The sequence below is a fragment of the Lemur catta genome, chromosome 1 (assembly GCF_020740605.2).
Source record: "Lemur catta isolate mLemCat1 chromosome 1, mLemCat1.pri, whole genome shotgun sequence".
Classification (NCBI taxonomy): domain Eukaryota; kingdom Metazoa; phylum Chordata; class Mammalia; order Primates; family Lemuridae; genus Lemur; species Lemur catta.
This window is the reverse complement of record NC_059128.1, coordinates 209,163,864-209,191,010: the sequence shown is the minus strand read 5'-3', so window position 1 is coordinate 209,191,010 and position 27,147 is coordinate 209,163,864. Positions and strand designations below refer to the sequence as shown.

General features: G+C 52.4%; 2 protein-coding genes across 6 annotated transcripts; both read right to left on the bottom strand.

Moving 5' to 3' along the window:
• Positions 1-50: 50 nt before the first annotated feature.
• On the bottom strand, positions 51-9,466 carry AP2M1 (adaptor related protein complex 2 subunit mu 1). Of its 2 annotated transcripts, none has more exons than XM_045539796.1 (11): positions 9,324-9,466; positions 5,071-5,336; positions 4,239-4,321; positions 3,842-3,847; positions 3,506-3,641; positions 3,264-3,405; positions 2,675-2,794; positions 2,437-2,572; positions 2,236-2,333; positions 1,645-1,756; positions 51-671 (listed from the first exon to the last, which is right to left on the bottom strand). In XM_045539796.1, the coding sequence occupies exons 1-11, from the start codon at positions 9,449-9,451 to the stop codon at positions 537-539; spliced, it is 1,362 nt and encodes a 453-aa protein (XP_045395752.1). In that variant the 5' UTR covers positions 9,452-9,466; the 3' UTR covers positions 51-536. The 2 variants fall into 2 exon arrangements, with proteins under 2 accessions (XP_045395752.1, XP_045395753.1); XM_045539797.1 differs by lacking the exon at positions 9,324-9,466 and adding an exon at positions 7,195-7,310.
• Positions 9,467-9,964: 498 nt separating this feature from the next.
• On the bottom strand, positions 9,965-26,488 carry DVL3 (dishevelled segment polarity protein 3). 4 transcript variants are annotated; one of them, XM_045539793.1, is made up of 16 exons: positions 26,069-26,488; positions 20,320-20,389; positions 19,677-19,798; positions 19,455-19,564; positions 19,136-19,268; positions 18,865-18,958; positions 18,591-18,660; positions 17,814-17,953; positions 17,556-17,632; positions 17,374-17,441; positions 17,069-17,218; positions 16,363-16,494; positions 16,009-16,176; positions 14,029-14,244; positions 13,526-13,936; positions 9,965-10,363 (listed from the first exon to the last, which is right to left on the bottom strand). In XM_045539793.1, exons 1-16 carry the CDS (start codon positions 26,227-26,229, stop codon positions 10,218-10,220), a joined length of 2,268 nt encoding a protein of 755 aa, XP_045395749.1. In that variant the 5' UTR covers positions 26,230-26,488; the 3' UTR covers positions 9,965-10,217. The 4 variants fall into 4 exon arrangements, with proteins under 4 accessions (XP_045395749.1, XP_045395748.1, XP_045395750.1 ...); XM_045539792.1 differs by having other exon boundaries at positions 9,966-10,363; positions 19,136-19,271; XM_045539794.1 differs by lacking the exon at positions 9,965-10,363 and adding an exon at positions 12,121-12,700 and having other exon boundaries at positions 19,136-19,271.
• Between the last annotated feature and the right edge of the window lie 659 nt (positions 26,489-27,147).

Below are 27,147 nucleotides of genomic sequence, written 5' to 3'. Positions count from 1 at the left end.
GTCCTACCAGTTCCCCTCCCCAAGTAACTCCCACATCAACAGCCAACAACTCCGCTCTACAGAGTTTATTGGGTTTGGAACTGGACAAAACCACACGTGTACAAAATGAAGCTCACACTATCCCAAAGCAGAGATTGAGGGCTGGGGATCTGTTACTGGCCTTTGGGGGAGCTCCAAGGTGAAGGGCAGCCAACCCTCCCACTCTAGAGGTATGGCCACAGGGGTGGGAAGGAAAAGGGGCTCACCTGGCTTTGGTCACAGAACTCAGAACCTGGCACTTGGCCAGGACAGATGGATGGAAGAGCAGGAGCCCCAGAACTTCCCTGCCCAGGGAGCCTGGGGACTGCTCCACCAGTCCCGCTCGCAAAGTGGTTGGTCCAGACCTAGACTCAGGGGTTGGTGCAAAGGGAAGGCAGCAAAGCAAGGGAGAGTAGGAGACACTGCTGTGTGGTGGTGGGAGGGGGGGGTGGAGAAGGGGGTGGTATGCAAACGTGCGGAAGAAGATGTGGGGAGGTGGGCTAGCTGCCACTAGGCAGCTAGCAGCGGGTTTCATAAATGCCGCTGCGGCCAATGTAGCGCACCCATTTGATGACATCATGGTCGCTGTAGTTCAGCTTCGGTTCAAACACCTTCAAGTAGCGCACCTTGAGGCCAGAGGGTGCGAATGGCACCTGGGCAAGGGACAGCTTTAATTAGGAAATGTGCCCTTCCCCTCACAGCCACTCTCTGGGACATTCTGTAGCCCTGTGCTACCACATCTCAACAGGTGTCTGAATGGCTGGGGCCCTGGAAGATGCTGGGGGAAACTCGGGTGGTGAGAGGCCCTCTGAGAGGTTACTAAAAAAGGAAGTATATCCAAGAGTAGCTAGCAATCATGTTGGGTTTGAAGTCAGGCCCTGCCTATGACAACTTAAATCAATTCTTTTAATTAGCAGGAGACAGCAACCAAAAAACTGTCTTAGAACATATTTATCCTGCTCAATATTATGGACTTAAAAAATACGGTGGAGAAAATTATATGCTTAATATGTACAAAGCAAAGTCAGCCTATAAGTAAACTTTGTATCTTACCTGGAGTTCTTTTTCTTTTTTTTTTTTTCCAAGACAGTCTTGCTCTGATGCCCAGGCTAGAGTGCCATGGCATCAGCCTAGCTCACAGCAACCTCAAACTCCTGGACTCAAGCGGTCCTCCTGCCTCAGCCTTCCAAGTAGCTGGGGCCACAGGCGCTGGCCACAATGCCTGGCTAATTTTTTTTGTATTTTTAGTAGAAATGGGGTCTTGCTCTTGCTCAGACTAGTCTTGAACTCCTGACCTCAAGCGATTCTCCCACCTCGGCCTCCCAGAGGCGTGAGCCACTGTGCCCAGCCTCGTACCTGGAATTCAAACAATCTAAATTTTTCAAAAAACTGTTTTATGACAAGCCAAGAGAGGTCAAAGATTTTTCTCAGTGTGAATAGCCTCAGTGTGAACAGCTTTTCTATTAAAAGGCTTGAAGGGGGAAGAAATGCATCTATGAATTAAAGTCACTTTTCCTTTCTAGGCCTCAGTTTCCTCATCTCTAAGGTGCAGAGGTTGATCTGAATGATCTCTAAGGTCTTTCCCAGCACACCCTGCCATGGCCCTAGGCCCCTCCTCTGCCGTACCTCAAAGTTCATGGAAATAGGGGGTCGAGCCCATTTCTTCTTGTCATTGGTGGGCAGAAGTTCAATCTCTGCGCTGATCTGCGATTCCTTCATGCCTGCCATACGCTTGATCCTGGAAATACAGGGGCAATGGGCAGCAAGTACCTGTGGTAGCTTGGGGCAGTTGCCCATTTCAAGTGGGAGAGAGCCCACGAGCTTGCAGGAGATGCCAGGACAAGGAAAAGTAGTCAAGACCCTGATAACCACTTCTATGGAACCTTGGGTCTCCTTTAGTACTGAGGGCTACAGTTTCTGCTTAGATATTTGGGCATACTATCCCCTGCTCTGTCTTTATTTCACAGAGATACTACAAGGGCAAGTGGGGAAATGCCAAAGCATCTTGAAAAATAAGTACATGTGTGAACCCAAGTGCAAGCATCTACACACTCACACAGAGGTGTAAGGGCTGACAGTATAAGCAGAGGCTCCTGGAGAAGCTCCTGCAGAAGGTACACTTACTCCTCCCACCCCACACTCAAAAGGATGAGGGTAACAAGAGGGTACACTATGGCAACTTGAGCCCTGCTATGGCCTCATGAAGGAAAGACTCACTTCCACACGATGGCGTTCTCGCTGGCCTTGTACTTGGCCTTCCCCTTCATGCAGATCACCTGTACCCCACTTGTGTTTAGTGGGGTTGGGATCCTCACCTAGAAGTGACACACCTGTCAGGGAGCTCTGTCAAATTCTGACATCAGCTGCCTTTATTCCTAGACACAAGGTCTTCCTCCTCCCCAAGCCCCTTGCTCTCACCTCAATCTTCTGAGCCAGAAGTGAAGGCTTGAAGTTGGACTTGATGACCACCTTGACTTCCAGTTTGGTGCGTCCCACTTCCCGCACTAGTGGGATCACCCGGAAAGGAAGGATGATATCCTTGGTGGTACGATACCTTTGGGGATAGGAAGCAAGGTTGGCACCACAGAGTCTGTCCCACTCCCTCTCTCCCCTCTCTGCCAGCAGCACCCCCTCCCTCCTCACAGCTCAATGGCACCTCATGAGTTCAAACTCTCCATCTGGTGGGATGAAGCTGATGCTGCGTTCAGAGTCAAACTTGCTGAGTCGCACACACTGGTGGAAGGTGCAGTCATCAATGGCAATTGATTGCTTCCCACTGCAAGCAAAGGCAGAAGAGATTTCCTCATCAATACAGGAGAGTGGCAAGTGTTAGGCTGGAAGGCCTCCTTACCACAGGCTGGCACCATAGACTATGGAAAGCTGGCAGAAGGTGGCTTTCTGCCTCAGAGGTCCCTGCCCCAGAGTTCAGGATGAGGGGAAGCTTTGCAAGCTCATTATTTCTCAAGAGCCCTACTCCTTGGGACTCAGGTGTTTCAGGCATACTGGGCAGAGGCCATCAGTATGTACACAGGAGGCCTTTGTCCTGGGGACTGAACAAAGGGGCTTGCTGAGAACAATCCCCTCATCTCTTTTAGCACTGGTGTCAAATGCAACCAGCCAAGCATACCCCTGGGAAGAGTTTGCAATTACAGTGGAAATGAAGTCCAGAAGGAACTGTGGCTCCCCAGGTCCCACTGAGGCCTCCAAGGCCCACCCTTTCCCCCCGGCTATCCTGCCTCAAGTACCTCTTGCTTGTTTCATCTGCTGTGCCTTTGCCCTGCTTTTCAATGACAATCTTGTCATTCATCCCAAACTTGCACTCAGGCATGCCACTCAGGTAGCTCTTCATCACCACCCGGCCTGACACATGGGCACTCAGCACCTGCCCTGGTGATAAAGAGATAAACAGGGGAGCAACTGAGTCTGGCAGGCAGGCCCAGGATCCTACCCTGACCCCACTCCAGCTTCACCATGACAGGGCCCTCACCCTGTGGGGACATGAGCAGGTTCACACTCTCCAGCACATCCAGGAAGAGCTCATTCCGGCGATACTTGATGCCCTCTCGCCGCCAGCCGATCTGCCCAGTCACCTGGCTGGTGATCTGGGACTGCTCTTCTTTTGTCTACATGGGTGTAGAGACAAACAGCAATGGCCTCACTCCCCTCCCCTTTCAATCATCCTCCTGTCTCTATCCCCACTCCACCCTCATCCCCTTCCCTTCTAGTCCCCACCTGTAACCCATCTTCCCCCAAAATCCCCACAGGGCAAGGCCTAGACCAAACAAGCAAAGCTGCAAGGGCAGAAGCTGAGGGAATAGCTTACCTGATGCTGGAGGCCGCAGGCCAGCGAGGTGCCCACAGGAAGCAACAAAGGAGGCAGAAAAAGAAAAGGCTATGAGGCCTGGATCCTAGAAGAGGGCCCAAACTTTCTCCTCCTAAGGAACACCAGGCCTCCAGAGCAGCCCACATCCCCTCCCTGCAGTGCAGAAGGAAACTGCTTGAGCTGTATTCCTGGTAACAGAGATCAGCTGAATTGGCTCTCCTGGGGTGGGAGGGCCACACAGGGCAAAATAAGCCTGCCGTGATGGCAGGAGGTTCAGACCAACACTTCCTGTCATGGGCGGGCAGGCTCATGAGTCAGCTTGGATAAGGCCTGAGGGCCAGCTGGGATGAAGGGAGGTTGGACTCCACCCTGACAGTAGTCTGTACAATTTGAGTACCTGACTCTTAATGCCCTGCTGGGTGATGAAGGTTTTCAGCGCGCCTGTCTCAGAGTTTTGTGGGTAGCCAAAGTCCAGGATCTCTGCAAAAGGAAGGGAATCATCAGCCCCTGGACAAAGCTAAGGCTCCTTCATTCCAATCCCTCCCCTGGCCTGGACACGTCTGACCAGCAGAGCTCCCAAAGACTGTGTGGCATCATCTGCAGCAAAATCTTCCAGCTTTGTAGCCTTTGCTCTGTGATTTGTGCTTCATAAGAAAACAATTAAAATGTTTCATTTTTTCCAAATAATCAACAGAAAAGTCACATGGCCAGTGGGTGACAGGTCAAGAAGCCCTGAGCCCTGTTTTCTCTAGAAAACAGAGAGATGTTAGGAAGGTGGAAGGACTCACACCTATATCACACCTTACAAAGGAACAGAAATAACAGTGCACCCCAAGGGGCCTGTAATATCTCAACCTCCCCCAGGCTCTGAAGCAGCTCCTGAGATGGAAAGCTGGGAGAACAGTCAGTGAACTAAGGCCCAAACCACAAAGGTAAGATGAATATAGTAGGCTCAGCCACCAAACCGCACAGTCAGGTTTCTAGCCCCCTGAAAGACCAAAACTTCCCCTACCCCACCTGCTGGCCTATTTCTGTGTTCCATTTCAGAGCAGCCCTTAGGTCTGGAATGTGAACTGGCCTTCTCAGGGGCATAGAGATCCTAGCCCAAGAGACCAGACACTCAGGAAAGAAAGTTTAGAGTGTACTGGAGCCTCAGACCTGCTCCCACCTTCAGGCCAGGACCAGTCAGGTTCATCCCCACCCTAGGCCCACTGCCCCACCAGCCTCACCATCCAGCAGCTCATATATGAGCACAAAATTGTTCTTGATGTTTTCCTCGCTGATCTTGCCAAAGTAGGCAGCCATTACATCACACATCTTATAGAGGAATTCGAAGACCATGGCAGCGTTGACATTTTGCTTGGTGACTGCTGCCAGCCAGATGTTGGACCGCTTAACATGAAAAAAGCTGGTGCGAGCAATGTTGGTGACAGGGCTGCGCACCTGCTGCCGGGCGTGGATAACATTGACCCGAAAGGCATCCACTGCATTTCTCCTGAGGGAAAACAGTACACAGAGGCTGCTCAGAGCCGAGGCAAACCTCACCCCTCTCCCCGGGGATCAACCACAGCTGCTAACAGCCCCACCCTCCTCACTGCTGAACTCTGACATGAACTCTAATGCCAATGCCTAAACCACTATGGTGGTTCCCTTCTTATGATTCTCAGCGGGGGCATGGGCAGAAGGCCTTAGCTGGGCTGGTGTCTGAAGGCCATGAAAAATGGGGAAGTGGCAATAACAGGAGGGCAGATGTAACCTTAATAGAGTGAGGTCCACCAGGTTTAGAGATGGATGTTCCTGACTCCCAGGCCTGGCCCCAATTTCCCAGCCATACCCCAGCTGCCACCTCTCTAGATTCCCAGTAAGCTCCAGGCCCAAGACATAAAGAGACCCTGCTTCTTCTCCAGTCCTCCCACTAGTGATCCCACCAGTGGGGAAGGCCAGCTCCTCCAGAAGTTAGACAAAGCTAGCATGACTTCGGAGAAGGTTCTAATCTACTGAAGGAGAAGTACCAAGAGGCCTTGGAGCTGTGCCACCCATTCTTGTCCAGGATCCAACTCCAGAGCAAGTTAAGGGAATGAAAAAGGATGAAGGAAAACAATGAGGGGGGGCCAGGGTTCCCCACCCACCTGTATCTGGGCAGCAGCTTGACAGGCCGCTTACCTATTGCTACAGCAGCCAATGAGATGGGATGAGAGAAATGACGCCAGCAAGAAGAGGAGAGTGACAGCAACAAGAGAGAGGGTTAGACACACGGCACACTGGGAGGGCAGCACACACCATAAAGTGGAAGCAGACAAGACAGGCAAAGTGGTATGTGACCTGGCCTTGGCTTGCCCAAGTCCATCCAGGGCAGGAGGGACACGGGGGTTGGGGGGTGCAGTTAGCCAGGTTCAGGCAGGCCAGGCCTTGCCACAATTCTAGCTCATGCCACACCACCAGCCAATGAACAAACAGCCACAAAGGCTAGGCCAGCCTATCAGCCAGGGAGCCAAGAAGCAAGGGGCACTGCAACAGGCCCATCCTGAGACTGTTTATCTCAAGCTCATTGAGGAAAAAGAATGGGGCAGCAGGAATTGGAGGAGCCTAATCTCATTAGAGCTGCTGAGGCTAGGATAGGTCCCCTCAGTCCGGAAAGAACAATGGCGTGCAGGGTGGGGCAGAATGAGAAGTAAGGCTGTGGCTCCTGGGTCTGAAGGACCCAGGACATGGAGCTGTTTTGAGTCTACTCTGATAGGCCAGAAAGGGCAGCATGGCCTCCCTGCCCTTCCCTCAATGACCTGAGAGTGCCTCAAGCTTGCTCACAACCTCTCTTCCAGGAATGGCCTAGAGGAACTGAAAAGAGCTGAGTCAGCAATCTGACTCCTGAGAAAGGGAGTGGGAGAGGATTCAGCAGCCTGGAGAGGTTTTCAAGAGAATCCAGTGAAGGTCCTCAACATGAGAAGAACTTCTAAGAGCACGGCTTAGATAGAGCCAGCCCGGCCACTAATTCCACCCACTAGAGACAGATCTTGCTTCTCCTCAAAGGAAGAATCAACCTGCCAGGACAAAAGCACTCATCTCCAGCAACCAGGCCTGTAACTAAGGGAAACAGGAGGCAGGAAGGGCAGGTGTTCTTAAGGCTGTGGGGACCGTGCCATTCCATAGGTCCCACCTAGTGGCCAGCAAGCTGGCTGCCAAGCCAATACTACCAGACCTGATGGGAACCAGGCTACACTAGCCGAGCTTACAGGATGCATCGAGGTGTGGGGGTGGCCCAAGTCAAGCCTCTGGTGGGAACAGACCTGGTCCTGCATGCTGGAGCTGGGGGAGCTGGCATGGTGAGACACAGCTGGCTCAGCCAGGGGACTCACCCGATGTCATCTCGGTAGACCCGGGAGATGAGCACCTCCCCCTTGTGATTATAGATGAATAAGCCTCCAATCATGGCGGCAGCTCAGTCTCCGCGGCCCATCGCTCTGAGAACAGACCTAGGACAGGCGGGGGCAGGGTAAGGAAGACCTCAGAACCCCTGTCAATGTCCCCTGTGGGGCTGCGCAGGTCACTGGCACATTTTTCCTGACTCAACCCTCTAGCAAGTGACCCTGCAGCCCTCCCAGACATGCCCCTCCCCTTAGCCAGGCTCCAGTTCCTGTTTACCCAAAACTGGATGGGAGAAAGAAATGGAAAGGGACTTAGGCCCAGGATTCTAAGGCCATTTTGACCCTTCCTTTTCTGGGGCTGAGCCAGAGAGTAGCCCCAGCCCCTTCTTCACAGCGCTGAGCTCAGCAAGGATCCGTTTTTTAGGCCCCCTCCTGTGCAGACTCTCACTCAGGCTCCAGCCAGTGAGTCACTGAGAAGGCCTGGGCGCCGCTGCCTCCGGTGGCAGGATTGGTGGTAGGAATTACTCCAGCTGGTTCAGGCCTGGGGCCCCCAGGCACAACCTTTAGACAGAGCATCTAATCTCTCAGACTCCACTACCCTTCTGAGAAGGCAGTTGGGCCTGAATCTCTGACACTCTAATTCACAGAAGTCTAAACATTCCAGGAAAGGGTGTGCAGGGTGGGGGGAGGAGGAGGAGGCAAGGGAGGCCTTAGGCTCTGACAGGGACCTAGGAATGTGGCTTCGACCTCTTCCAGGCAGTCAGATAAACAGGCAAAGAGTAGAGGAGAAAGGTCCCAGCATGGGCAGACCACACTTCAATGACCCTGCTTATTACAGTTATTTCTGACTACCCCTCTTTCAAAAAACTCTGGAGTGCAAAAAAAAAATAAGGATTTGGGGTGGGGGAGGGCAGCTTCATAAAATTAAGAGATCCTTCTAGCTGAAATTGTGATTCTAGGCCCACCAAGTAACTCATTTCTGGCCTGAGTGCCTATAAGCAAGGGGCAGGGATGTCAGAATGCCTGAATTATCTACATTATTTGGGTCAAATTAATTTAGACTGTTTGAGAAAAGGGGTTAATTTGGTTCTAGATTTCCTGGATTAACCCTGGTATTAATTTCACAGGGAGTAGTTTAGCAGACTTTTACTGTGGCTGTCAAGGCCTCCCAGACCAGTGAGAGGTCTCTCAAGGTGGTGGACACATCCCATACCTCAGTCCCAAAGGGGCTGGGAAAAGAGATGCAAAATGGAGGTAGAGCCCAGGGCAAAGAACCAAGTCCACAGGTATCTAGTGGTAGGTAGCTTAAGGCAACAGAGGACGAAAGGTGGGGCCCTAGACAGGAATGGAATATTTAGTTAAGGGAAAAGACTGGCAGCCACCGCCAGGCAGTATAATTCAGATGAGCCCACAGCGGCAAACAGGGGTGGTGAGGCACCTAAAGGAAAGAGTTTCCAGTATGGAAAAGATCAGGGCTTTGAGAAGGAAAAACCGACAGGGAGAGACTGACAGTGGTGAATAAGGGAAAGCTGGGGAGACGGAACCTGCTTTGGGGTTTAGGAACAGAGGCATGAGGGGGTGGTGGGCTTTTCGCCCTGGGGAGGAGAACATCGTGGAAAAAGTGCCACGCGGTGCTGGGACTGTGACAGGTCTGAGGAAGAAGAGCCGCGGGGTGCCACCTGAGAGAAGGGAGTGCCGCACAGTGTGAGACCTGTCACAGTCCAACGAGGCGGCACAAGAGGGTGCTACTGTCCTAGGAGATGGGAGAATTGTCCTTGCGCCGAGGAAGAGGCGCGGAGGGCTAGGGGGGGTCTCACGATCCTAGGGAGGGGGACGCCGCACGGCGTCCTTGCTCTGGGAGGATTCCAGGAGGTCTCCTTCTCACGGGAGGTACCCGGCGGGTCAGGTGGAGGGCGCCGCTCCCCGCCCGTCCTGCAGCCGCACCCCAGGCGCCCCCGCCCCGGCGTCAGCTCCCTCCTGGGTCTTAAGGCTGAGGCCACTCCTGGGTGTGGGCAGCTTTCCACCGGCGCAGTGCAGGGACCGGCAAAGCTGGGCGGAGAGGAAGGCGACCCGCGGCGTCCTCCCCCCAGCTCCCGCATAAGAGCCCATACCCAGCTCACCTAGTGTCCGCGGCCCCTGCTCTGCCGGCCCGGCCACTCTCGGGATCCCAAGATGTCCGCCCGCCCCCGGCTCGCCTGCCCGCTGCCTCGGCTTTCACCGCAATGCCGCGGCCCCGCCCCGGCCCCATCTGCGCGTGCGCATCCGCCTCCCGCGTAGACTACAAATCCCGTCAAGCCCCTCGGCCATCTCGTTTACAAATTTAAGCTAAGTTTAGCAAAACTACAACTACCGACTGCCTTCGAGAAACCGCCCCCGCCTTGGGCGGGGATAGGCGCGTCCTTCGCCCGCCTTATCCGAAATACACATTACGGCAAAGGTCGCAGCACTCCCTTAGTTTTCTTCGCTTAGCATTTTGGGGATTGTAGTCTCCTGTTCCCGTATCAGTGTTTCAGAGAGCCTCAGAGGATTAATACTATTTGTTGAAGCCTATCTGTTAAGCCTTGGATTGCTAAAGGCCTTTTCTGTCTCCAGAGTCCGAGGACTAGCTGTCCTTTCTTTACATAGAAACACAACTTGGCAGTAGAAATGTTCATGCTGAATTTACTGCTTTCTAACACCACCTCTGATTATCCCAAGCTTTTCTCATGTATTTGTTCCAGACAGAGCCTTTTCCTAGGGATTAAGACTCAAGGAGAGGAGCGGGGAGGGAGGAGGCAAATGCTTAGGAAGAAACTAATAGCTACAGTTTTTCATGAATGTGTCCATGACTATGAACTCTTCCTGAAGGCCAGCTAAAGCTTTCCATGAATGTGCCCATGTCTCCTCAGCTATACCTGCATGACTGTGTGCCCCTTTTAGTGACAGGTACAGATATTACTTAGAAAATGTTTGGAGAATTGAGTTTAGTTGGACATGGGATTCGAGATTCCCTCTCTGATGAACAGAATTAATCTTTACATCCAAGCTGAGTAGAGGAGATAGAACTGACCCTCAAACATGAAAGGCCTGCCTGGTTCTTGAAGGATCTGAAGAAAATCTGTTGGCTCTTCTCTTTCTGTAGGCAGAGATACCTTGTTGCCTTCCCTGAGCAGGATTGAGCCTGTCATGAGAGGAAGGGCAAAAAAGGTCAAATGTGGTTGCAAACCATACTGTCCTTTGCAGCCTCTTTCCAGAAGCCAGAATGCAGCAGGATGATCTCAAAACTCAAACTGTGATCACAGCCTGAATCCATTGAGTGATTGAATACAGGCACTTCTAATCTTTGAACCAGCACTCAAGGCTTCACTCCTACCTTTTGTAAAAGCTTTATCTTCCAAACATACCCTAAACTGCTACCAATTTAGAGTAAATAATAATGATGATGATAATAATAATAATAATAATAATAGCTACCATTTATTGAGCACCTACTCTACTGCGTGCCAGGCTCTGTGCTAGGCACTTTTCGTACAATATCTAATTTAAATCCTCACAACAACCCTGTGAGGTAGGTTTTATTATCATCATTTTACATACGAGGGAACTTGAGGCTCAGAGAGGTTAAATAACTCTCTTATCACGCAACCAAAAAATAGAGCTGGAATTCAAACCAAGAACAACCTGACCCCAAATCCCATGCTCTGTTGAATTAAAGTAGAGGCAGAGGGGAGCGGAAGGGCCAAATTCAAAACAGATTGTTGGAGTGGAATGGACATGATATGCTGATGAGTAAAATATAGGAAGAAGGAATTTAAGCCCATAAATGTTTCTAGCTGGTGAGCCTATGTAGATTGTGATGAAGGTAACCAGGATTGGAATTCAGGAGGAACACACTTGGTTGGGGAGGTGAGTTGAGTCCATATAGACACATCCATGGAGATGTCCAGTAAGTAATAAAAATGCAAATCTAAAGATTGGGAGAAGTTGGGGTTGGAACTCTGTATTTGGGAATCACCAGCATATCAGTAGCAATTGAGAACATCAGGATGGATGACACCATTTTGGAAGTAAATAGAGAGGAAAAGAGAATAGTCCAAAGATGGAACAATGGAAGCACCAACACTGAAGGCATGAGCAATAGTGGAGAAATTCTCAAGACAAAGTCAGAGAGAGAAGTATAGGAAATAGCCCTATAGTGGTGGCTAGAAGCCATGGCCTGGGTTGGTACCAAACCCAGAGCTACCAGCAGGCCGGCAATACTGAGTCACACTTTCAACACAGCCCTCTGCTCACCAAAACCCCAGAAGTACTGTTAAATGATTGAATGCCAAAATGCCCCTACTTCAGTTCACCCCAAAGCCTGGAGCTAAGGACTTCATCTCACTCTTTTTTTTTGAGACAGAGTCTCACTCTGTTGCCCGAGCTAAAGGGCTGTGGCATCAGCCTTGCTCACAGCAACCTCAAACTCCTGGGCTCAAGCGATCCTTCTGCCTCAGCCTCCCAAGTAGCTGGGACTACATGCATGCGCCACTATGCCTGGCAAATTTTTTTTATATATATATTTTTTCAATTGTCCAGCTAATTTCTTTCTATTTTTAGTAGAGACAGGGTCTCACTCTTGCTCAGGCTGGTCTCGAACTCCTGAGCTAAAAGGATCCGCCCGCCTCGGCCTCCCAGAGTGCTAGGATTACAAGCGTGAGCCACCACACCCGGCCTTTCATCTCACTCTTGACACCCAGCCCTGAAAGCATGGGAGTCTGGGTGAGCTAGAAGAATTTATAGCAGAGGCTTAAAGAGAAAGTCATGATTTGTTTCAAGTGGAGAATAAAGTAAAAAATAAGAACACTTGGCATTCTATCAGTCTGGAAGTCCCTCTGCCCAACCTCAACTGGCCTGTGGGCTCTGTGTCCTTGCTCTGGGGTTGTCATGGTAAATGTGAAAACAGGGAAGGGTGTGTGAGGCTGGGGGGTGTGAGAATGGCCTGTCAGTCACCTGAGCTCAGCCTGAGACCCAGCTTATGGGCTTTATCCAGGTAAGAAGATGCTGGGGATGTGTGGGAGGTTTGAAAGCTACAAGGAAGGGGAGAGGGAAGTCAGGGGACCAGCCCCACAACCTGGTAGAGGACTGGGAGAGAGGGTCCAGCCCTCTGGGCAGGGACCAGCCCTGAGGCTTAAGCAAACTTGCATAGGCACCTGTGTGTGTGGGCATGCGTGCATGCTTATGTGAGTGAGAGTGAGAAAATGAGAGAAAAAAAGAAACAGAGATAGGGAGAGAGAATGGGAGGGAGAGGGAGAGAGAGGAGATGCACACTGTCTCTGGAAAGAACAGAGTCTCTCATGCATGGGTGACTCTGGGCCCTCCCCAGAAGCCTGACTCAAGATGTTGAAGTGTGGGTGTGGGGGCTGGACATCCTTGGGAAGCCCTGAGGGGCTGCTGAAGCAGGGTTCTTGGTCTCCTCGGAGGCTTGGCCTCCTCTCGCTGGGGGCTCACAGAAAGTCAAACAGCCCGAAATTCTTGGCTGCTCCAGGCCCAGGGAAAATTTGGGGAGGAAAAAAGAAAGAAAAGAGATGTTTCAGGCCCAGAGGTGAGATGAGCCTGCTAGTTAGTAGTGTTAGGGGTCTGAAGGAGCCAGCACACAGGGCAGGCATGGGGTGCTAGTAGAGCAGAGATGCCCCATGAAAGCCACTAGCTGCTCAGGCAACTGAGGGGGCCCTCTGGGCTTCTGATCCAGGCTGGGCACAGGCAGTATGGCTACTGGAGGTGACTACAGCTCTAGGGTGCAGGACTGGGGCAGCAGGCAGCCGGACATTAGAAGAGGCAGACGAGGCGAATATTTTTTGGTGTCAGTATTGTGGGGCAGTCAAGAGATCTGAACACATGCCTTAGGGGGTGGGGTTAATAGAGGGATGGTGTAACCGAATGAAAGGTGAAAGAGAAGTGAAGGGGAAAAGGAGGGGATAAGGAGTGAACATGCCCCCAAGGACACCACGGGGGTCACCTCCTAAAGGAGGTGAAGGGGAGTAAAAAGGCAGCACCAGTAAGTCTGGTCCCAGGCACATGAAGGGTCCCAGCAAGTCCTGCGCAGCAGTTAGTGGGCAGAAGGAACAAACTGGGGCCAGAGGCAGGTTAGGGGCTGCAGAGCCAATTGGTAGGTATACCCTGCCTTTGCTGCACCCAGCGAGCAGTTAGCGCACCTGGATTTAGTTCCATTTATTTCCCTTTTAGGTACCAGACAAAGTAAAAAAGACGGACGGATGGAGGGAGGAACGCAGCCGGCCGGGGAGGGATTGGGATGGCAGTGGGTAGGAGGGCCTTGCTCACATCACATCCACAAAGAACTCACTGGGGTTTCCCATGGCCATGCGGAAGGACTGTCTGCTGGCGGTCAGTTCCGGGGGCACGGAGGCCAGGTCGCGGCCCGGAGGGGCTCCTGGGGGTCCCAGGGCCGAGGGCGGTGGGGGCATCATCAGCATGGGGGGGCCGTAGAGAGGGGGCACTCCGGGAGGGCCGTAGCTCGGGTGTGTGTGGTGGCTGCGCAGGCTGCTGGCCAGTGAGTGGTGGCTGCGGTGGCTGTGCTCGCTGGCCGCTGGGCCTGAGCGCTCACTTGGCGCCCGTTCCCGCGGCCCCCGCAGGCTGCTGCGTGTCGTGTGGTCCGATTCGCTGCCGCTGCCCCCAGACTTGGAGTCCCCAGTCTTCGCATCCTTCTCCTTCCTCCTATCGCTGCCACTGCGGTTGGAGCCACTGCTCCGACTGCCTGTAGGAGACAATCAGGCCGGGACGCTCAGCGCTTGAGGAGGAAGCCTGGGGCTCACCTGTGGCCTCCCTCCATGGTCCTCTCCGCCTTACCTTCACTGTGCTGACTGCTGGCACTGCCCCCGCCGTAGCTGTAGCCCAGCTCCGGGAAGCCCGGGTGTGGGTTGTAGGGGTGTGGGGGCGGCGGGTACTGGTAAGGAAAAGCCATAGGCCAAGGGGCAGCCCCAGGGTGTGGCAAAGGGGCCAGTGTGTCCTGGTCAGAGGCGCCACTGGAGCCGTCATGGTCGTGGAGGGAGAGGTTGGCCATGTCTGTGGAGGAGAGGGCTGGGTGAGCTAGGTCTATCCTATGCTCTACACCCCTTGGTTAGGAGAGAGAGATCCCCAGCCTAACTCGGGTGAGTGGGCTTTGGATAACAACTGTGGTAGTTTCTGGCCAGAATGAGAGGAAACACAGGCCAGAGAGCTCACCCCTTCTATAGACCCTCTCTACCACCACTAGAGACAGCTCTGGGAGACTCTCTTCAGGAAGGCCCTGTGTCATCATTTCAGATTCTTAGCCAAATCTGGACACCCAACTTCCAACACCTTGGAGGCCCCTGCCAAGCTTTTGGCACCTTCTCCTCTCTCTGCAGTGGGCTGGAGGAAGGGGCAAAACTCCTATTTGGCCCTTTTCTCTTCTGTTCACTCAGAGGGTGTGATGTTGGGGAATATGGAGGGCTGAAATACCATCAGGTACTGCCTGCCTATAATTCATTAAGCACAATACAAAGCACTATCTCCTGCAAATGTTACCCCAACCCTATGAAGAAGGTATCTGTCATATTTTTTCCAGATGAGGAAAGTGACATCCAGAGAGGTTAAATGACCAGCCTGAGGTCAACCTAAACTGCAGCCAGAACAGAAGCTAAGAGTTCCTTACTTTTGCTTTACCTTTCCAGATGAAGTCATTAGTTAGGAGCAGGGAGCAGTTTGGGGAAATTTAGGTGAAATTTTACCCTCCCCCCTCACCTAGAACTAAAAAAAAAAAAATACCTGTTAAAAGCCCTGAATGAGCACAGGGCCTTTCAGAGCCTCCGCATATAGAAGGCCCTTGGCCTTGATTATACTTCCCTGGTGCTACTGGTGAGGGTGGGATGTGGCCAGAAAGAGAGAACATAGGTGCCTCCTCTGTGTTCTCTATCCCATTCCCAGCCAGGCCTGGCTCTTCACAGCACTGTCTCACTCCTATAACATTACTTATTTCGTGACTGTAGCTCCCTTGGGGAAATTGCATATTCCTTAAGGGCAAGGCTGGCCCCACCAGTGTTGGAACTACCTTGAAGGGAATATAAGAGGATATAAGGGGCCACTAGGACTAAATACCTGCCTGGGATACCCCCTGTTCACATGCCATCTGTACTAGGTCCCAGAGCTCCAAGAGAGCTGTAACGGTCCTAGCGGCCACCTACCCAATATAGAGACCTTCCTTCAAGCCCTAAGGTGGGCCAGCCCAGCCTTCCAGGGAACAGTCAGGAGGCAGAGCTCCGAGGCAGCCTGTGGAGCCTGCCAGCCAAGCTATCAACCTGTCAAGAGGCCAGCAGCTGGCATGAGGGGTGGTGGTGGAGTTAAAAAGTGGTCTGCATCAGCTCATGCTCAAAGAGCTGGTCATGACTTGAGCCTCCAGACTATTGTCCCGAGGGGAGTGACTGTGTCCCCTCTGAGCCTGACACACTCTTGGCTCAGGAGACCTTGACCAGTGAGAAGGAAAACGTCTGTTCTGTCAGTATCCACCTGAGGTGGGCCTCTGGGGATGTTGTAAGGATTGAGTTAGAAAACAAGGCGATGCCTTAGAAACCACCAGCATGGTACTAGGCAGAGAGGAGGCACTTAGAAAATGCCAGGCCAAAGGAAGATGTAGGGCAGGTGAAGAGGCTAGCCTGCACTCTGCTTCCACCACAGAACTCCCAGGCCTTGAGCTGGGCCCCCAGCTCTGTTGCCCCCCAGTCTGGGTTCTCTGGAGTCTGCTGCCACATCCCTGGGCACCACCCCACTCCCAGCCAGGAGATAGGGGAGGAAGGTGGGGAAGGCACGTACTGCCGCAGAGGTCGCCGAAGATGTAGTAGCACTGCTCAGAGAAGGTGATCTTGTTGACAGTGTGGCGGATGAAGCCAGCTTTTAGCAGGTTGCTGGCATACTTGCGGGCCTCCCTCCGGTCAGTGAAGCCTTCTACATTGTGGTACAGCCAGTCCACCACATCTGAGCCTGGGGGCAAGGCTGCCAGTTGATTGGGAAGCCCATCTGACTTGGGCTCATCTGGTCTCTCAGATGCTATGAGGCTGGGGCTGCTTCCAGCTCAAAGGAGTGGTGCAAGGGAGCTCTTGTGCCCCCTGGCCTGCCCTGCCCCAATACTCCCCACCCATCCTTCATCCCACCATGGGGCTCTCTCACCGATGAAAGCGTTAGGGATGGTAATCTTGAGCCACATGCGGTCGCGGACCTCCAACCCTGATTCAGGGGAGGCCATGGCTTTTACGATGGCAGCCATGTCACTGTGGATGGATAGGTGGAAGTCGTCTAGGCCTGGGGGTGGGAGGCAGATTGGTGAGACAGAAAGGGGCTTTGGAGTTAGGTTGACAGGGTTTACATTCCAGCTCTGCCACCTAATAACTATGGGACTGATACTGGGTAAATTACTGACTTCTTGGATACTCAGTTTCCCCTTCTGTAAAAATTGGGATTTTTAATATGTATATTACAAGGATATTTGAAGAAATAATTAAATAATGTAAATGAATGTGCTTATTAGCACAGTGTATCATGGGATGTTATGAGAATAAAAATGGCCATCATTTATTGAATGCTTACTCTATGCCACACACTGTGATGATGCTTCACTTATATCTTTTCATTAAAACCCCAGGAACCTGGTAAGCGTTTATTGTTAGTCCCATTTTACAAGAGGAAACTGAGGTACCCTGGGTGCTCAATACAGGTTCAGAGCAAACACTGTTTAGTGAGGGTCAGAGTGACCACTGGGGGAAGTTGCAGTGTGGGGCAGCTAGAATGAGCTGAATTCCCCTCTGATGCTCAAGCAAGAGTCTCCCTCCCACCTGGCTCTGTCTCCTGGGCCCAGGAGACAGGGTTGGACACTCACGCTCTGTGTCAGGGATGGAACTGGTGATGGAGGAGCTGGTGGAGGTGATGGTGCTCAGGGAGGGGCTCATGCCGTAGGCAGGGAAGGTGCCCGTCATGGCTGCAGTGTGGGAGACCCAGGCCGCAGGGTCAATGGGCCGAATGGGCTCGCCTGCAGGGAGGAGGAGGAGTCATGGGCTGCCCACCCTGCCCACTGCTGGGCCCAACAGGATAGGTGTGGGGGTTCAGGGCAACATACAAGAAAGGAGACACAGGGCTTATGTATGTCAAGCACCAGCTTTAGGGCTGAGTCCCCCATCCACTTACTCCTGGGCAATGTGAAGCAACCACGTGGACTTGGGTCCCAGCACTTGGCTACAGTCAGGGTGATAGGTCTGAAAGCAAGGACATCTTAGTAAGGGCATGATATGTGGAGGCCAGAGCAAGTCCCTTGCCTGACAACCAGAAATGCCTGCCCTGTCTTCCCCAGCGTGCCATTCCATCCATACCCCGGTTTGTGCACAATCTCCCGCAGTACCCGGACTGCATCGTCGTTACTCATGTTCTCAAAGTTGATCTCATTTACCTGGAAAAGAGAACCAGGAGTGGCATAAACAGTTGTGCTGGGGTGGGGGTGGAGGACTCAGCTTGGTGAGTCAAGAGATCTTCCCTCCACCAAGAGAGGGCCTCTGAGTGAACAGGGTACAGAGGGTAGGGACAACTCCCTGCTTCCTATCCACACCACCACCCAGGGTGGGCAATGGTACCTGTAACAGCATGTCTCCTGGCTCGATGCGTCCATCAGCAGCCACGGCCCCACCCTTCATGATAGAGCCAATGTAGATGCCACCGTCACCACGCTCGTTGCTTTGGCCCACAATGGAGATGCCCAAGAAGTTATACTTTTCTACAGGGAGTAATTTATGACCTTGAGGGGGAGCAAGGTTCCTACCCAAATTCCCAGCCCACTATTAGAAAATGGAAAGGGACAGGAATTGACATTTACTGAACCTGAATCAGGCACTGTGTTCAGCGGGCTCACACATGCTATCATTGAATGCTTGCTGTCTGTGATGTAGGGACTTTTAGCTCCATTTTAAAGAGCAGGCAACTGAGGTTCAGAGAATTTAAGTGACTTTTCTAAGCCAGTAAGTGGTAGAGTCAGGATTCAAACTGAGGTTTAAATCCCAAAGTTGACCTCTTTTTATTATACCTGGCTATCTCCTAAGGAGAGTATGTAGGGCAAAAATCAGAGAGCAAGGATGCATTGGCTGAAAGATGGGAAGGAGTGGGGCACTCAGAAATCACTTCCTCCAGGAAGCCCTCCCTGATGCCATTTTCTGCTTCCATAGCTTTCTAGACTTATCTCTGTTGTAGCCCTGATCATGAGATACTGGAATGATCAGTTTATGTATTAGTTGATATTATGCAAGATAGCTCTTTGATGGCAGGGAACATATTCCGTGTCTCTCTGAAATCTTCAAGTCTGCCTAGTGTCTGGCATGTATAGTAGGTGCTCAAGAGTGTTGTTTCATCAGACTCACCCATGTTGAGAGTAACTGTGATGATGTTGAGTGACATGGTGGAGTCCGTGATGCTGCTGAAGGATGAGGACTGGAATAGACAGAGGCTTTGAGCAGCAGGTAGGGGTGGCAGGAATTCACTCCCAACTGGCTCTTCCTCAACATGAGCCCTCAGTGCCATCCCCCTTTTCCCCTGAACTAATGGGAAGGGATCTAAGGAAGAATAAGCCTTGGCCCTGCCTGAGAAGTGCTCACAATCTGCCCCCACCCATCCCTAGCATCCCAGGCCCCATACCCGCTCAATCCGAGAAACCTTCTGTTTCCGCCTGCGCCGCTTGTGTCTTCTCATCAGGCGTGAGGCACTGCTCTGTTCTGTGGAGCTGCTGAACCTGTGGGGCCCACAGTCGTTCCCCACCAGGCTGGCCCAGCCCTGCCCCATGAGAGGCACTGCAGGGCCCAGGTCCCCAACACAAAGCCCACATGCCTCCCAGGGGCCCAGCATCCTCAGGGTTCAGGGCTCCTCAAGGGTCACCTGCCCTACAGTACCCATGAAACTAAAGCCCCACCTGCTGGTGGAGTCATCTTCATCTGAGTCAAAGAAGCTGGTGGTCTCCAACTCGCTGCTCATAAGGGTGGATGAGCTATCATAACCGCCTGGCTCTCGCCGCCGCTCCCCTTTTGCAGTTCCATTTAGCCGAGCTGCTGCAGCGGATGGAAGCAGCTGGGTTCACACAGTGCCCAGTGTAGGAATGAAAGAAGGAGAGACAAGCCAGGGGCTGCACTGGGACCGGGCACACCCAGAGCTCAGGAAGAAGGGCAAAGAGGTGGGTAGCTGAATGGAGGGTGTGGGAGTGGGGAACACATCCCTATTCAGGGAAGACATACTGTGCTCTGGGCCATCCCTCCGACGTGGCCGCTCCCGCTGGGCAGACACCAAAGAGTCCGTCTCTGTGTCATTGTCCAAGTTCTCCTGGCTGCCCCCACCAGCATGAGGGCTACAGGGAAGAGAAGTCTTAGTCCGGGAGGGGGTAGGCCCTCCCCCCAGCCCTGGGCTGAGCTGATGTGGCCCTCCCCCATGGGCCCTCCCCACCCTCAGGTTGCACTCACTGGAAGGATGGGGGTCGGGAGTCCCCGATGCCTCCTGTGCGCTCCATAGGCGGTGGCAGCTCCGATGGGTTGTCAGCACAGAAAGGGGCTGGCTCTGGGTGTGAGCCCTCAGCTGATACCAGCTGATGGGGAGAAAATGAGAGGGTACTAGGTTACAGGGGCACCCGGGAGAAGGGGGATAGTTGGCTTCTGGCAAGGCATGAAAGCCTAGGGAGAATGAAGCAAGAAACATCGAGGGAAAAGAGGCCTGTGCAAGAACAGCTGAGATCAAGAGTGGACCCACTGTCTGGGTTGACGGGGTGGCTGGGAGGCATGGGGTGGTGAAGTGGAGTGGGGGCAAAGGGTCACTGGCCCATGGCAGAGATCAGCAGGTGACAGGAGGGAACCTGGGGCAAAGTGTCTCAAAGACCATAGGAGACATTATTGTCTTCACTGTGTATTTCTGTCTCTCCCTTTTCCCCCTTCCCACCACTCTCACTTTTTATTAAAGTTATAGAATCTGGGGTGAGAAACAGTTCAGTTAAAAACTAAAGGAAGACTCAGACATTGAAACATAAAACCACCAGCTACAATCTCAGTGAAGATTTTCCCCTTCCAGCCTGGCATGGGGATGCAGGTGGATGGAAGGCTGAGGGCTCCTTACCCAGGACACCACCCGGCCATTGAAGCAGGGTAACTTGGCATTGTCGTCCGAGATCTCCTCCTTCACCACTCTGCAGGGAAAGGGGATGTCAGAGAGAACTTTCTGGGACAGAAATGGAAGCTCCTCAAATCTCAACTCCTAGGGGCTCCTCAACCCTAAACTGGAAATCAAACTACCAGCACAAATGGGAGCAGAGGTAGGGGTGACCCAAGGACAGCTCTTTAGCACCACCAGGAAGACACCAGCCCCACCAAGGCAAGCTGCCTTCCTAGGTCATCCTCTCAGTCATCAGGTGATTGCAAATTACAGCTGACAAATCATTGTCCTGCGTGCCACTCCCTCGAATCTCCAGAGTGCTCTACCCATCCCCAACATGGCTCTCCTGGGCTAGACTTTCTCTTTCCCTCTGACCTTAAACTGTAAAAAAGCACACAATTGTTACTGCCCTTCCCTTCTAAACTGGGAATCCTCACATTGTTGTGGGATGTATGGGCAAGGAATTTAAAGAAATTAGAAGAGAGAAAGGGAGAAGGCATTTGATGATCATACATCTTCTACATGCCATTATAATTAACAGTAACAATGCTCTCATTTATTGAGCATGTATTATGGGCCAAACACTATGCTAAGCATTTTACTTGTATCATTACATTTAATATTCACAACAATGCTATAAGGTAGGTACCGATGGGGAAACTAGGCTCAATAGGTTTAGTATTTCACCTAAACTCCCACCACTAGCAAGTGAAGAGCTAGAATTTGAATCCTGGTCAGCCTAACTCTAAAGTCTATATTCTTACCTATTTTATGATTTTTATCTCCCTACAGTTAGAACATATAATATTCATACCAGCCTCATTAGGTAGACAGTGGTCCTCATTTCATGAATAAGGAAACTGAGAAACACTCAGTAACTTTTCCAAGGTCAAAGAACTAGTAGATGTCAGAGCTGGAATTCAACTCTAGGCTCATCTGACTCCAAAACTCCCTCTCTTTCTACCGTATCTCACATTCTTTCCTGTACAATGACAGAGGTAATGTGGGTCTGTGTGGAAGGTGGGTGATGGGGGGACAGTGATGTGGGGCATGAGGGGTGTGGGATGTGGTCATGGGCATGTAGTTTGGCCTGTGGAATGTGGTGAGGCAAGAAGTCAGACAGTGACTACAGTTTGAGGCCTGGGAAGGGAACTGAAAAGTTTGAGGACCGTCAGACTATCAAACACACCAGGAGTACAGAGCTGGAAAGATGTGACCAAGGGTAAGAGAATGACACATGCCTGGAGCTCTGAGCAGAGAGGGAAGACAACAAGGAAGCGGGGAAGCCCAGTTCTCCCTTGTTCCTAGAGCAGCTTCTGTCTAGAGCCTGGAATGTGCTTGGCTCCTTGTGATGCTCACATTCTTAGACTCACAGCCAAGTTTGCAGGCCGAGCCTACCCTCCCACTTCCCAGCCAGCTCTGGCTCCTCCACCACTTGCAACCCCACAGCAACCTTAAGAAAGAAGCCCAGATCATTCTGCTCAGGCCCACCATGGCAGAAAGTGTAGAAAGTATAGGCTGGAAAGAAGGGACAGAGAGGTAGCTCAGACCCCCATCGGTCTGGCAGCAGGGTACCCCACGTTTGCAGCCCCACATGGGAACCAGGACTCAAAGGAAAAGGCAGGTATGTGCACCACATGGCATGGACTCTGTGGCCTGCTTTGGAGAGGGTCTCCCTGTAAGTGGGAAACTGCTGCTGAGTCCCTTCTTCCCCCTCCCCTACCAGGCCCCACCACACTGCTCCACACTACAGATGTTTCCTTTCTTTCTGGGGGTCAGTGACAGGCCATCAAGGCTCTGCTGACTCACAACAATCAGCTGATCTTCAGCAGCCTCAGGGGACCTCAGACAGGTCTTACCCTCCTACCATGGAGCCAAATGGCTCAGGGTTCCATAGCACTTACACACACCCACCCACCCCAAGTGAAGTGGAATAAATATGGGTCCAAATTCCAATTCTACCACTTCTTAGCCTTTCCATATTACAGAAATTTCTTAAGTTTTGCAAGCCTTTGTCTTGTTCTGGTAAACAAGATTCTTAAATGCCTGGCACAATCTAGGCATACAATATAAGCTAGTTACTAACTTTGTCAATTTTTAGCAGAATCCACACACTCTTTCTAACTAGATGTAAGTTGCTAAGGGCAGGGCCAACAAATCTTCTGCTCATTATTCATTGTTCATCTGATTAAAAAGCTTTTGTTGCCAGGTGCAGTGGCTCACACCTATAATCCTAGCACTCTGGGAGGCTGAGGTGGAAGGATTGCTTGAGCTCAGAAGTTTGAGACCAGCTTGAGCAAGAGCGAGACCCCATCTCTACTAAAAATAGAAAAATTAGCCAGGCGTCATGGCGTGTGCCTGTGGTCCCAGCCACTCGGAAAGCTGAGGCAGGAAGATCGCTTGAGCCCAGAGTTTGAGGTTGCAGTGAGCTACAATGACACCATTGCACTCTACCTGGGGCGACAGAGTGAGACTCTGTCTCCAAAAAAATAAAATAATTAATTGAATAAATAAACAAAAAGCTTTTTGCTGAGAGCCCAGTGGGTTTTAGGTCCCATGCTTCCCACTGTATGGACTTCGTGAAGCATTAGACCTTCGAACCTGCCTTGTCCTCAGGGAGATTACAGTCTACTGGATAGTTCATATAAGTACGCTGTCAGTGGGAGTGGTCAGAGTCATAAAAGCAGCAGATGTGTTCACTGGATAGACATCTGCTGCATGTTATTTAGTATCAGGCTGTAAGGATAAAGAAAATAAGTGCCATGATTGTTCTCATGGAAAAGCTCAACCTGGAGGATAGGAGAATTTGGAATTGGAGGAAACAGGGGAAGAGTGCTCCAACTAGAAGGCCCAGAGGGAGGGAGAACAGTTTGTGACATGGAGCGGGGAGCAACACAGCTAATGACCTAACTTGCCATGTTGCCCCCTCCCACAGCTCAAGGCCAGGCTAGCAGTGGGTACTTTGTTATCGTGTACCATCCACCATCTCCTCAGGGCTGAAAATGTTTATCCTTTTTCCATTTCCCAAATAATTTAAGATGACTGGGTCTACCCTGAGCTTGACAAATGCTTCTGGAGACCAGATGGGACTTGGGGAGTCCTCAGCCCTCATAATCAGAACCTTAGAGGGTGAGCCTGGAGTGGAGAGACTGGAGAGGCAGCAGCCTTCCTCCTCTGACCCCCTCTTCCCTTCTGTCAGCAGGGGCACTAGCCTCCGCCCAACCCTGCTCTTGTGGGGCTTGGAAAAGTGGTGGCCCTAGCACCTTTACGGTTTGCCAAGGCTTACCATCTCCCTCAGAAAGGATTCATCTGTAAAACGGTAATCATCATAACACCTACACTTGTGTGATTAAGGCTTTAGACTTCGGAGCCAGATTCCTGATGTCAAATCAAGCTCTGCCACTCACTAGCTGTGTGACCTTGGGCAAATTACTTAAGCTTTCTGTGCTCTAGTTTCCTCATTTGTAAACTGGGGATATTACTACCTATTTCATAGGGCTGTTATGAGGGTTAAATGAGTGAAGATTTGAAAAGCATTAAGATCAGTGCCTGGCATACTGTTAAGTACCATAAAATGAGTTTGTTAAATAAATGAAAACTATACATGCTAGTCAGCTATTAGTCTTCTGTGCCAAGATAGCTATCAGGCCTCTTGTTCATTTATCCCTCTGGGGATAAGAATAAAATTAATCTCCTCCACTTCATTTTTAGCATTGTTCTCAACCCTGTTAAAATGGCCAACTCTGATATTTTGCAAAGGGTGGTTAAGTACCACTGATGTATGCAAGATGGCTTCGGATAGTACATGAATAAACATTTCTTAGTTCAATAGTTAGACAGTTATTTTAAACATATTTTAGAAAGAAATATAAATAGGAAATCAGACCTGTGATTTCATATTATTGGTTGGGTCAAGCTAAGAGAAAGCTTTACAGTGGATTTAAAGAAATATATTAAGTAAACAGTGAGTGGATGTAAGGGGGGGGCCCTCTTATGACTGCAGTTAGGCCTGGCTCAACAGCAGCCTTGAGAGAGTAAGGGAGCTTAGGAGGTGGGGGCTAGGCCCAGTGGGTGTCAGGCTGTAAGGGATAAGTGGGGGGATAAGTAGAGGGTGGAGACACAGGCCTGTCCTAGTCCCTCAAGGCATCTGGATCCATGGTGACTCCAGCCACTGGACTATGGCTGATTTTTCCCCATCCCATATCCTGAGGCAGTATCTTAGTCCCTTCTAACCCTATTCTTCTCTTGCCAAACCAAGGCACCCACACCTCCTAAGAATCTTCCAATCAGTGGTGTCTGTCTCTGGACTGAAGCTAGACAATCATCACCACCCCAGGAGTACCCACCCCAGGGTAAGAACAGCAACAATGGAAAGAATAGTCAGAATCTACACAGCACTCTCCCCTGTACAAAGCACTTTCACACACATGATTTCATGGGCTCATCAAACCCTGAGTTCCAAGGCAGAAAGTGACAGCAAAACATGCCAGACAGAAGAGAGAAGGTGCTTGCCTCCTAGGGCTAGGAGGGCCCTGGTCGTGGGAGAGAACCCAGACTGATGAACAATGGGGAGAAGAGTATTTCCCCTCACTTGGTTCTGGGACCTCAGCTCTGAGGAGCAGTGCAGGCCTCAGGCTAGGGCTGGAGAGGCGCCCTTCAGGCCTGGAGGGCCTGGCCAGGCCTTCCCCATGGCCTCCAGGCCCAGCGCCCAGTTAGCGTGCGGGCCTCCCCCTTCCCCAGTCCCCTGGGAGTTGGGGGGGGGGGTGTCGAGAGGATCAGCCAGGCCCCCCCTCCCAGGCCAGCTGCTACAGAACCTTCCGGCTCCAACATTCCATCCCCTCTTAAAGGGGAAGTCTATGCTTCCAAACTCTGCCTGTCCAAAGCCTTGCAGCTGGGTGGAGGGGACGACCCCGCCAGGGACGGGAAGATGGAGAACACCCAGAAACTCTTCTTGGCCCTCCCACCCAGGCCCTGAAGCCCCTTCCAACATCTCCCCCCTCGGCCACCATCTGGAGGAAAAAGGCCCCGATTCTAAAGGGAGATCAGCACCTGGGCTGGTGAGGACTCCCCCTCAGGGGGTCAGGCGCTGCTCCCCTGACAACATCGGAACGGCCCACGGGAGAGAGGGGAGACAGCTAAATAAACATCAGGGCTGCAGATCCTAGCTCACATCCTGGAGCCTGAGCACCCCCAACTCCCCCTTCCCCCAGCTCAGAGTCCCAAGGCATAGCCCTCAGATGCAGGATACTCCAAATATGGCTCTGAGTTGTGGAGCTGAAAAGATGAAGAGGGCCAAGGCCGAGTGCCAGACACCCCTAGCCTATGCTAAAAAGGTGGCTCCCTCGGCAGGAGGAGGGCTGGGGGCTCCGGCTCTGGAACGGGGTGGAGGGGGGGTGTGTCTGTCTATGTGGGCCACTGGTCTCTGCGGAGGTGAGCGGGCTTGACGGGCAGGAACTGCTCTTGGGGAGTTGGCCGTCCCCCTAAACTAGGGGGGCCAAGGTCCCCCTTCAAGAAGCGCACGGGAGCCCCTAGAGGGGCTGGAACCTTGGCCCCCGAAGGAGCCAAGGGGGCCCAAATGGCCCCTAGAAGTCGCCCCTAGAAGTCAGAGTGGAGCTAGAAGCCAGGGTAGCGAGGGAAGTCCAGACTGGCCGCGTCGGCCCTGAAAGCCTGTGGCGCCGGGGCTCCCCGGAGGAGGGGCGAGGGCCATCCTCACCCGAAATCGTCGTCCATAGACTTGAAGAAGAACTTATAGCTGGGTCGCTGCAGAACGCCCTTAAAGTCCGCCAAGGTGACGCGCTCGGCGGGCAGGGGCAGCTTCACAAGGTACGGCGTCTCCTGCCCGTCCAGGTGGTAGATGATTTTGGTCTCGCCCATGGCTCCGGCCCCGGGCCCAACGGCCCGCGCGCGGCCTCTCAGGCGGCCGGGCCAGGCCTCTCAGGCGGCGGCGGCGGCGCTCGGCGCGGCCCAGCGGCTCAGCCCAGCTCGGCGGCCGGCCGCGGCGCCAGCTCCCTTGTTCTCCGGCCGCTCCCGGGTCCCAGCGCCGCCTGCTGCCGCCGCCGCGGCCGCCGCTTCCGCTCCCCACTCTCCCGGCTCGGCTGGCGAACGCGACTCTTCCGGTGGCCGCGGCCCTCCCGGCCCTGGGCAGCGTCCCGGCCCGCTCCCCTCCCCCCGCCCCAGCAGACGGCCTGCCCCGCAGACACCCCGCCCACCCGCCGGGCGGCGGCGCTCTGGCCCCAGCACCCAGGAAGGGAAGGGGAGCTTTCACCAGGATGGCCGCCTCCCCGAACCTTCCAAAGGCCTGACTGTACCCTATTGGGATCGGTGGCTCCCCTGCAGTCCGGGAGGAGTGGAATGTAGGGATGGCTTTGGTCCCCAGACCGGAGGAGAGTGACCTCAGCATGGCTCTTTAGGGTTTGTGGAGAAGCACAGCTGCTGTCATTGACTCTGCTAAACTGAGCTCCTTGGAGGCCGGACAGGATCGAGTACTGATTTTTCCTTCTAACCTTGGCGCCTAAGTGCAAAGTTGTGGTTTAACAAATGGATTGAATGAAGAATGAGTGGATGCAAGCATGCCTGGGACAGTAATTCTCAAACCAGAACTAGGTATAATCGGTTCCTAACAGATCTCCTCGCCCCTTAGCTTTTAATTCATTTAATAAATACTGAGGTCCTACTATATGCAAGGCGTACTGCATGAGATACAACAGTAACAAAATGAACAAGGCTGCCCTCAGGATCTTCACTCAACTGGAAGAAAGCACATAGGCTTGTAAATAATTTCAGAGTGACAAA

Excerpts from the sequence above, each read along its gene's own strand:
- AP2M1 (XM_045539796.1), bottom strand. The coding sequence starts at position 9,451 with ATGGGGCCGGGGCGGGGCCGCGGCATTGCGGTGAAAGCCGAGGCAGCG. Across the intron at positions 4,322-5,070 it reads CATATATGAGCTGCTGGATG|AGATCCTGGACTTTGGCTAC; the intron begins GTGAGGCTGGTG and ends TTCCTTTTGCAG. Across the intron at positions 3,406-3,505 it reads CCTGCTCATGTCCCCACAGG|GGCAGGTGCTGAGTGCCCAT; the intron begins GTGAGGGCCCTG and ends CTTTATCACCAG.
- DVL3 (XM_045539792.1), bottom strand. The coding sequence starts at position 26,229 with ATGGGCGAGACCAAAATCATCTACCACCTGGACGGGCAGGAGACGCCG. Across the intron at positions 13,937-14,028 it reads CAGCAGTCAGCACAGTGAAG|GCAGTCGGAGCAGTGGCTCC; the intron begins GTAAGGCGGAGA and ends TGTCTCCTACAG. Across the intron at positions 10,364-13,525 it reads CATGGCCATGGGAAACCCCA|GCTCAATCCTGCTCAGGGAA; the intron begins GTGAGTTCTTTG and ends CTCTCATGACAG.